This window comes from Sinocyclocheilus anshuiensis, unplaced genomic scaffold (assembly GCF_001515605.1).
Source record: "Sinocyclocheilus anshuiensis isolate Anshui unplaced genomic scaffold, SAMN03320099.WGS_v1.1 scaffold331, whole genome shotgun sequence".
Classification (NCBI taxonomy): domain Eukaryota; kingdom Metazoa; phylum Chordata; class Actinopteri; order Cypriniformes; family Cyprinidae; genus Sinocyclocheilus; species Sinocyclocheilus anshuiensis.
The window spans coordinates 322101-332204 of NW_015552556.1; the positions used below are offsets into that span (position 1 = coordinate 322101).

The following is a 10104-nucleotide window of genomic DNA, read 5'->3' on the forward strand; positions in this document are numbered from 1 at the left end:
CAGTTCAGCATCGTCAACAACACACAACCTTCTGGATGCATCTTCTGAAGTCAGACCTCAATCATAGACCAGATGTTCTGACGAGCAGCAGCTTAAATAAGTAGGTGTAAGACTCACATTCCACAGCAGTGCTTTTGTTTATAGGCGAAGATTTCATGATATACTTAGCACGCACAGCCCACACAACAGTAATGTTATGTAAGATTAAAAAGGGAGAATAAAGAAAAAATCAAATCCCTATGATCTGCATGGTGCATTTTGTTCTGATCTGAAACTTATGTCACATTCACAGAAATGCTAGAGATGTATTCAATTGATAATCTGATCGCTAAGACCGATTCAACAAGCTTAATTTAAAAATAAGCATATTTAATAGCAATGGGAAGAATATGTAAATGTGGGTTCTTGCTAAGCATGTATGTGTCAGTGAACACGCACACTCCGGTGTAAACTGCTTCTTGATTTGGCCGCTGTCCATAGCTGGGTTCCTCATTCCCTTTGTCCTAAAGTGCTCAGAGTAGCTGCTAGTGACGCATAAATGGAGTTTTAATACCACTAAGAGCATCTGTTTCATACTGTTACAGCACAGAGCTCACTCTTTTACAGCTTAAAACGGGAACTGCTCCGTCTGTCCACTCTGTGCTCCATCCATTCAACAATTTCTATTTTTTTTCCCCTCTCACATGATCTCTTGCTGGGTCAATGCACATGGAGTATACAGATACTGTGGAAGTTTTGTACATTACAAAACTATCTATTAAATAAGCCATATTAAAATAATAATTATTATAGATTTTGTATTTTGACAGTGACGGGAATTGAGGAAGAAATATTTGAGATTCTGCACTTTTTCAAGGTCACTAATCAAGTAAGCGAATTTTTAACGATGATCATGTGAGAATCTTTGTATAGACGGTCAGATGTTCTTGCTTCCATTGAAACATAAGCTGCTCTTTGGATCATCAAAATCATCCTGGATAACATGATCATTAGGTTTTACACAAACTTGTGAAGTTCATGCAACTTGTGTGCTGCAGAGAGTTCACAAAAATCAAACATTTTTTCTTTACCATATGTATTTTTCTTTTTCTTGATTCTGTGGAATGCAATACATATTATTTATAGTAGAAGATCCAAACTTTTTCATGCAGTGAAAGTAAATGGTAACCACAGCCATCAAGCAAGATTTTAAGTGATTATCAACTTATGAAAATTCTGCCATTAATTATTCACCCTCATGTTGTTCCAAATTCTTCATGGTACTCTTGTGAATGTGCATTGAAGACTGACACAGAAGAGAAGAAATTGTTAAATAAAGTTGTTATTTTTGTTTTCTTTGCACACAAAAAAGTATTCTCGTAGCTTTATAATATTACGGTTGAACCACTGATGTCACATGGATTATTTTAACGATGTCCTTACTACCTTTCTGGGCCATAAAACGTGTCAGTTGCATTGCTGTCTATGCAGGGTCTGAAAGCTCTCGGATTTCATCAAAAATATCTTAATTTATGTTCTAAAGAAGAACAAAGGTCTTACGAGTGTGGAACAACATGAAGGTGAGTAATTAATGACAGAATCCCTTTAAATGATGGCCTGTTCTTTCGCAATCATATGGCTTCATGGGACAAAATGTTGCATTAAAATCACATGTACTTGTTTTTATCACATTTTTTGTATACTTCTGACAGTTTGTCAGCCTCTGGTCACCATCCACTTTTACAGTATGGAAAAGAGCTGCAGTAACATTGTTCAAAACATTTCATTTTGTGTTCCACCAAACATGACATACCAAATAAAAGAAATTCTGAAATTCAGTTTTTTTTTACATTTAAGTTGTTATTCTGATAATGTAATTTGTAATAACAATTTGTATAAAATTAGAAAAGATTGGGAACAGGTAAAACTGTTGTATCATATAGATTTTGATTTTGTATTCTAGTGTTTTCTAAATTGTGTTTCTAATCTGTATTCTAGTTAAATATTGTGTTTTTCTTGCTAAGAAGACAAGCTCAGAGCAAAACACAAAATATGCTGATAAGAAGCTTTTAGACAATATTCATGTTTTCATGTAGTCTCATTTTGGCTAATATGTATATTGTAGGAAATTGTAGATTACAAATAAGATTGCAAATGAATGTTTTTAGCAATGTTATCTGTGTATGTGTGGCCTGGGTTAAAATGAGCAGTAATATTAGTATACCTATTAACTATATTGCATTCAAATGCTTTTATTTCCAGCAAATGTCTTAGTGTGCAAATATTTGTATTAACATAAAACACAAACTCAACATGTTTTGCAGGCATTTAACGAACAGAAATGGAAAAATGAGTCCCCGAACAAAAGTGGCAGTGAGTGTCTTGTGTGGTCACCAGCTGTTTTAAACACTGCAGTGCATCTTATCTTGCTGTGAGATGTTACCCCACTCTTCCACTAAGGCACTGGACATCACATCTGGGGGGAAACATGGTTGCATTTTGACACTTTGACACTGCAAGGACTATGGCATGTTCACACAGGTGATCAGGGACCATGGGCATCTTATTTCTTGGGTTTTGAGAGTCAGTAGAAAGGTCTCTTTACTGTCCTAAGTAACTGTGTCCATAATTGCCTACCGACTGTAAACTGTTAAGGACTACTCCACAGTTGCATGTGCAATAATTGCTATGGTTCACTGAAAACGCATGAAAAAAACAAACCCTTTCCAATAAAGACCCTGTTGCTGAGTTATATATGTATGTAGTCATTATTAATCTGAACAATGTGAGAGAACAGAAACAGGAATATGGGTCATGTTGACTTGTGTGTGTTTGAGGGGCTTTGGTTTTGAGTTCATTTGTGTTTACCAGTGGCAGGGACACACTCTCTTTAATATTCTCAAAATCACAACAACCTCAGAGGTAATCCAGAATGACTATATCTTAAATCAAACCCAGTGTAGCAAAGAGATGCAGAAAAGATAAAAGCTCAAAAGGCCATCCCATGATTATGACATCTAGTTGGTAGACTGTAGTTCACTCAGAAACATTAGTCGTCAATTCCAGGATATTCCACATCATAAAGTCACATTTTGTCTTCCCTCTCTCCCTCATTTGTTGGGCAGTTTTTAAAGCCAAAGAGGTTGATGGAGCCCTGGACACGAGTGACATTGGTGGGGGTGGGAGAGCTGGGTGAAGAGGGGAACAATGAGTCTTTCTTCCTAATCCTTTCTGTAACCCATACTATGGGTCCAGCTTCCTCCACCAGCCCCTCGAAAAGAGCCCCCAAACTTTGGCGGATTCGAGTGCAGAAGTTTGGACAGCTAAAAGCGTAGATAATTGGGTTCAATACAGGGTTCAGGAAGGCGAATGTTGTCGCCACAGGTAAGTACACCTCTACAAGCTCCACAATCTCTGTCTTGTACTGAGCCGTCACCTCCAGCAAACAGAAGACGTGGTAGGGCACCCAGCAGAGAATAAAGGTTGTGATCACTGAGACGACCATCTTCATGAAACTTCCCGAGAGCCGAACACTGTTTTCTCTGCCTGATGAAGACAGGATGCGGAAGAATTTCAAGGATCTCAGTTTGCCATTGCTCGCACCCTGCCGTCGACTCTCAAGCCTCTTTCTGCGAGCTCGCAGTTCAAGAAAAATGGAAGTGTAACTGATGGCGATGACAATCAGAGGTACGACAAATGCCAGCAAGACTTTGGACACTGCCGTCGCTGCCTGACGCACCTTACAGTCTCTGTGCAGTGTGTTTGAGGAGGAATAGAGTGCAAAATTGTGATAGCAGAGTTTGCGGCCATCCTTCTTTTCCACAACGGAACGGAACATGAAATACGGAAGTGAGTTTACTGCCGCCCAAGCCCATCCTAGACCGCAGATCTTCCACGCTGCCGACACAGTACGATGGTTCTGAGTCCAAACCGGCTTCGTCACGATCAAACAACGGTCCAATGATATCACAGCCAGTAGGAAGGCAGAAACAAACATGTTGAGGAAAAAAATGGAGGCCTGGGCTGCACACAAAGCGCCACCCAACTCCCAGCTGTGGTTCATCAATAGGTAATGAGTGAAAAGCGGCAAGGTTAGCGTGGTTAGGAAGTCCGACAACGCCAGATTGAGGACCCATACTGCAGCAACTGTCCTGCGACGAAGACGGAAACCAAGCACCCACAGCACCAGTCCATTTTCCAGGACACCCAGAGTGGATACTACACCGTGGACACTCACCACTCCCAAGTTCACGCCAGTGTCTTTGTTTAAGGTGTGAGAGCTCATTGTTTGCAGAAGAGGGCAGTGGAGCTCTGAGGGGAATGATGGGCTGAGGGTGGAATTAGGAGGGAATGACGAAGTCATTGCTGTCAGAAAAAAGAGAAAAAATATTCATATATCGTATTACAGCCTTCTGCAATGAAGCATAGATCTATGAAACCTTTATTATGCGTTTTTTAAAATGTGTGTGTGGGTGTGTGTTTTATCTTGAAGTTGAACATCTTTAGGATCTTCAACCAGGTGTTGTATTGCATACACTCTCAGAAAAAAGGTACAAAAGCTGTCACTGTGATGGTACGTTTTAAAAAGGTATGCCTTTGTACCTAAAAGTTACAAAAGTGTACATTTGGAACCGGTACCGCCCCAGTGTCAGCTTTTGTACCTTTTTCTGAGAGTGTGGGATCTGCCAATTATTGTTTGAACTTTTTGGAAGATTTGTGAAAGAAGTCTCTTATGGTCACCAAGTCCGAATTTATTTGATAAAAAATACAGTAAAACAGTAATACTGTGAAACATTAGTACAGTGGGTATAAAAATTTGGGGCATCACGGTTAAAACGGCAGCTTTTTGAGATTTAAAACTTAAAGTGACCTGTTTGCATAAAAATTCCCTTTATAACAAGACATCTGTTTTGGAATTTGAAAGCAGTGACATTCCAAAGAATAGAGTATCTGTCAAAAATTGATGGAAAAAAATAAAACATATTAGGCTGCCAAGAGACATAACCTAACATTAAAGGAGCTGCATGAATGTGTGGAAAGTAATTGTCACTTGCTGCATGTGACAACAACATCCTTTATTCTCCATGTTTGTGGTGTCGAGTGAAGAGACGGAAGCTATTGTTCACCAAAAAAAAACAAAAAAAAAAAAAACCCTTAGCTTGTCCAGATTTAGCTAAAATCATGTGGCAAAACATTTTATGATTTGAATAAACTACACTGAACTTTTGAACCCATGATGAAGATGGTAGATCATGCAACGGCTGCTTCTCTTCAGCTGGGACTGAGGCAGTAGTCAAGATAGAAGCAATCATGGGAAGTGCCAAATACCAGAACATTTTGCCACAAAACCTGCAGGCATCCATTAAAAATATATAGATAAAGATGAATTTCATCTTTCAGCATGATAATAGCCTTGAACACAAATCTAAGTCAATAAAAGCATCTTCAGACACTTCAGAAGAAGAAAAAAAATAACCTTTTGTAATGGTCCCGTCAGAGCCCAGACCTAAATAAAGATGTGCAAAATTGATATACTCTAATGGCTATTGACTAGCTAAAAGCAAAAGGCGTTTCTATATTAGTATTAATATTAGTATATTAGTATTAGTTGAGGGGTGTGCACACTTGTGCAATCAGGTTATTTCAAGACTTTTATTTTTCATTTTTACCCATTAAACATTTTGTTTATTTGTTATTGGTTTCAGTATTACATTAAATGTGGATCTGACATGATTTTACTTGGATTCCTTTTTTTCTTCTGAAAAAATAGCCATTTTAACAGGGGTTTGTAGACTTTTTATACCCACTGTGCAATTTAAAATAGCTGTTTTAAAATGTAATTTATTGCTGTGTTGCATTCCAATGCTGACAAAACAGAAGATTTCCCAATGCTTTCAAAAAAGAGGAAGAAAGAATGAGAAAGATGTGTAAAAACAAGCAAATAGGAAGCTGTGGTGATTTCACTCAGATGAGCTTTGAAGTTAAGAAAACTCTTATCGACTTAACTGCATTTACAGTAATACTGTAATGAACCGCCTTAGTCTCTTAAGTCTATTAGTCTGTTTGTGCGCTCTCTGCTGTCGCTATTTTGGCTTAGTTTTGTCTGGTGTGAAAAATCACAACACTTTCATCCAAGACCTTCACAACAACATCATCCTGAGGTATGTTAAAAGTTTGTCTCTGTTTAGGCATGTGCATAGATGATCGCATAAGCGTTTTGAGTAACAGCATTTGTCTGCATTTTGTTTGATCTTGTTATCAAAAAAGAGCAGGCAGACCAAGTCTTGCCAAAATGTAGTGAAATCTCAACCGTAGTTTATCATCAAGTTCACACATTCTCTAATCAATCTTACAGTAGTTTACAGTGTCTAAACAAGCATGTTGCTTTATAAATGTGCTCAGATTTAGATTAATTGGTATCACAGTGTGTTAAACAGGAACGTATCTCACAAGTACAGTACATAACAATTGGTGTTTTAGTAGAAATGATGACTGTGCGATGTCTACCGTTCGCTTATCCTGCATCATCCATTCATGTCAAGAGTTGTCAGTTATTCCTCAGGAAAATCTTGGTGTTGATGATATAAACCTACTACAGTTTCATTCAGGAATGGTAATGGATCTCATTTTTCCTTGAAAAAAGTAGCTTACTATTGGGAACAGGAGCATGTCAGTGCCTGCCCCAACAATCTCTCTCCAACAACAACATTTCCTTAGAAACATAGAAAGGGTTGTGGGAAGAGGAAAGGCAGTCTTAGAAGAAAAGTGAGCAATCGGTTTCATTGGAATTATAATGTAATAACGCAGGTGTTTACTCACCTAAGACTTAAGGCGCCTCAGCCTTTGGGCCTTGAAGTTTGTCTGCCTCAATTCTTCTTCTCTTTTATTATGTTGAAGAGATTGGTGAGGATATTCTTAAGTCTCTCTAACTATTTTAGTTGATCAGTATCTTGTTTCTGTAAAATGGGAATTTCAGACACTAGCAGCAGGCATATAAATCTTTTTTGTCCTAAATTTGAAAACAGTAATACTGTAAAATATGATTTTAAATAACTGTATTGTATTTTAATATGGAAGTTCAAAGATTTTAAGATTCCTTGTTCTTTTTACCATAAAAGGCAGTGACAGTATGTTTTTCAGGTTGAATTTTCTGGCTTTTTATTCTGACACTACTGTCATTAGTCCCTCTACTCACACAGCAGCACCTGGATAGATGAAAATGAAACTTACCTTTTATGAAGTTTGTTTATGTGCTCCCACAGAGCATCTTCTGTTGATCTTTAGGTGTCCCTCAGTTTCTTTCTTCTGTGAATTCTTCTTTGCCTCTGCCTTATTTCTTCTCTCTCTTCTCACTCTTATTTTCATTCCTGTGTCTCGTACATCATTTTGTATGTAGTTTTGAAGAGGCGGGGCATATCACAGGTAAAGAACAGTAGAAAGCTGTAGGTGTAAGTGGGATCTTTGTGTTTTTGTGTCACATGACAGTTCAGCTATTCATAATTATTTTTTGTTTCACCTACAGATAACAGCTGTTCAGACTGTTTGCATGTCTTTTAAATGTATGACTAGTGCTGAACAATACATATGAATTGTTTTATTAGATATTTGAGGCCACAGGCCAACCAAATAAATAATTTTGACCCATAAATAAGCACCACAATACCACAATAATCACCACAGTATTTACAACTTCTTAATGTGTGAACATCTCATTACCTACATTGCGCTAACATGATGGTAGTGGCTTCTTTTTTGTCTCTCATCCTTAGATCTTCTCTTTTAAATTCACTGAGAGACATGGTCATATTTGCTGACATATTATCACTGAGTAAGACAATAATGATCGACTTGGTGAAAACTAAGTTAAAAAGAGCTGAGCAGGGCGCGATTCAACAACCATGTAATGTTAAAGACAGGTTGAATTCTGCCACCTTTTGTGAAAGAAATTATTCTTTTGCCAACCTGATTGATAATTGGACCTAAATTGCACCTAAAGGTTTGTTTTTATTTTCAGTTATGTAAGGAACTTCACATATGAAATAATGAAAAAAAAAAAGTGCAACTGGTTCCACAGATTTTTAGCTAGTCATGAGTCATTTGTTCCATGGCTAAAAACTCAGTTTTATTACAGCTCTAGTTTTATAATAACAGATTTGGATGTTATTTCACAGTTGATGTTGGCTATTATAGTTATGATGTATAATTTTGTGTGTGTGTGTGTGTGTGAGATGTAACACAATATTTTAAAGGCAGCCATGTCTTAATAATGTAATTCCTCCATTGTGGTTAATCATTTGCTGAGGTCTGATTGCATGACAACTTCTGAACACTGTGAGATAAGACATTATATATATATATATATATATACCGTATTGGCCCGAATAAAAGACGACCCTGATTATAAGAAGACCCCCCCTTTTTCCAGATGTACCTTTTGGAAAAAGGCTTTTTAAAAACCAAATCTTGTTTTTTCTCAGTAAAACACATTTTGTCTTCAATTATTTTCATATTGCATATTTTTCCTATTTTAATTTTTGTTTTGAAAGTATGGTAAAAACTGGTAAAATGTACCAACTTTGGTCCCATCAGGCTAACGTGACAGTCACGACTCATGCAGCTGTAACGTTTTCATCTTTACAACACGCATTGCATTACGTATTTCATGGCACACCCGTTTTATGCGTATTTGGCGCTACCTATTGTTGTGGGTGTATTATTGACATGTCAAAGTCTAGACCCTGAATATAAGACGACCGCGTTTTTTCAGATGTATTTCCAAGAAAAAAACATCATCTTATATTCGGGTCAATACGGTATATATATACTTGTCATCAGAGACTAACAAGGATCCACAATTAAGGGGAGATACAGGAGGAACAGAAGCAGATTGAAAAGTGGTATAAGGTAAGAATGTCTTATATTATATTATATTTATTATATTACTACATCCACCTATTGTAATGATAGTAATAGTTTTTTGAGCGATAGTGTATGTTTATAATATACTATATATATATGTGTGTGTGTGTGTGTGTGTGTGTGTGTGTGTGTGACCATGGAACACACCCCCAGTAACCCAGTCGCTGGGGTATATTTGTAACAATAGCCAACAATACATTGTATGGGTCAAAATTATTGATTTTTCTTTTATGCCAAAAATCATTAGGATATTAAGTAAAGATCATGTTCCATGAAGATATTTTGTAGATTTCCTACCATAAATATATAAAAACTTAATTTTTGATTAATAATATGCATTGCTAAAGACTTAATTTGGACAACTTTAAAGGCGATTTTCTCAATATTTAGATTTTTTTATTTTTTTTGCACCCTCAGATTCCAGATTTTCAAATAGTTGTATCTCGGCCAAATATTGTCCTATCCTAACAAATAGACAAATAGCACCCGGATAGATTAAGATGAAACATACCTTTTATGAAGTTTGTTTATGTGCTACCACAGAGCATCTTCTGTTGATCTTTAGGTGTCCCTCAGTTTATTTCTTCTGTGAATTCTTCTTTGCCTCTGCCTTATTTCTTCTCTCTCTTATTTTCATTCCTGTGTCTCGTACATCATTTTGTATGTAGTTTTGAAGAGGCGGGGCATATCACAGTTGAAGAAAAGTAGAAAGCTTTAGGTGTAAGTGGGATCTTTGTATTTTTCTGTCACATGACAGTTCAGCTATTCATAATTATTATGTTTTGTTTCACCTACAGATAACAGCTGTTCAGACTGTTTGTATGTCTTTTAAATGCATGAATAGTGCTGAACAATACATATGAATTGTTTTAGATATTTGAGGCCACAGGACAACCAAATAAATAAATAACTGAGCAGAGACAATGAAAAGTTTGACAAAATACAGACAAAATAATCACCACAGTAGATTTACAACTTCTTAATGTGTGAAAATCTCATTACCTTGCTGTAACATGATGGTAGTGGCTTCTTTTTTGTCACTCATCCTTAGATCTTCTCATTTAAATTCACTGAGAGACATGGTCATATTTGCTGACATATTATCACTGAATAAGACAATAATGATCGACTTGTTGACTTATTTATTCAGCTTTTAGATGATGTATAAATCAATAAATTAAAAAAATTGATACACACATATATATA

General features: G+C 36.6%; 1 protein-coding gene and 1 pseudogene across 1 annotated transcript; one reads left to right on the forward strand and one right to left on the reverse strand.

Moving 5' to 3' along the window:
• Positions 1-2729: 2729 nt before the first annotated feature.
• On the reverse strand, positions 2730-4342 carry LOC107664557 (prostaglandin D2 receptor 2). The gene has a single exon (XM_016455151.1). It carries the CDS (start codon positions 4340-4342, stop codon positions 3065-3067), a length of 1278 nt encoding a protein of 425 aa, XP_016310637.1. The 3' UTR covers positions 2730-3064.
• Positions 4343-8781: 4439 nt separating this feature from the next.
• LOC107664546 (von Willebrand factor A domain-containing protein 7-like) overlaps positions 8782-10104 on the forward strand; it is a 19861-nt pseudogene continuing 18538 nt past the window's right edge.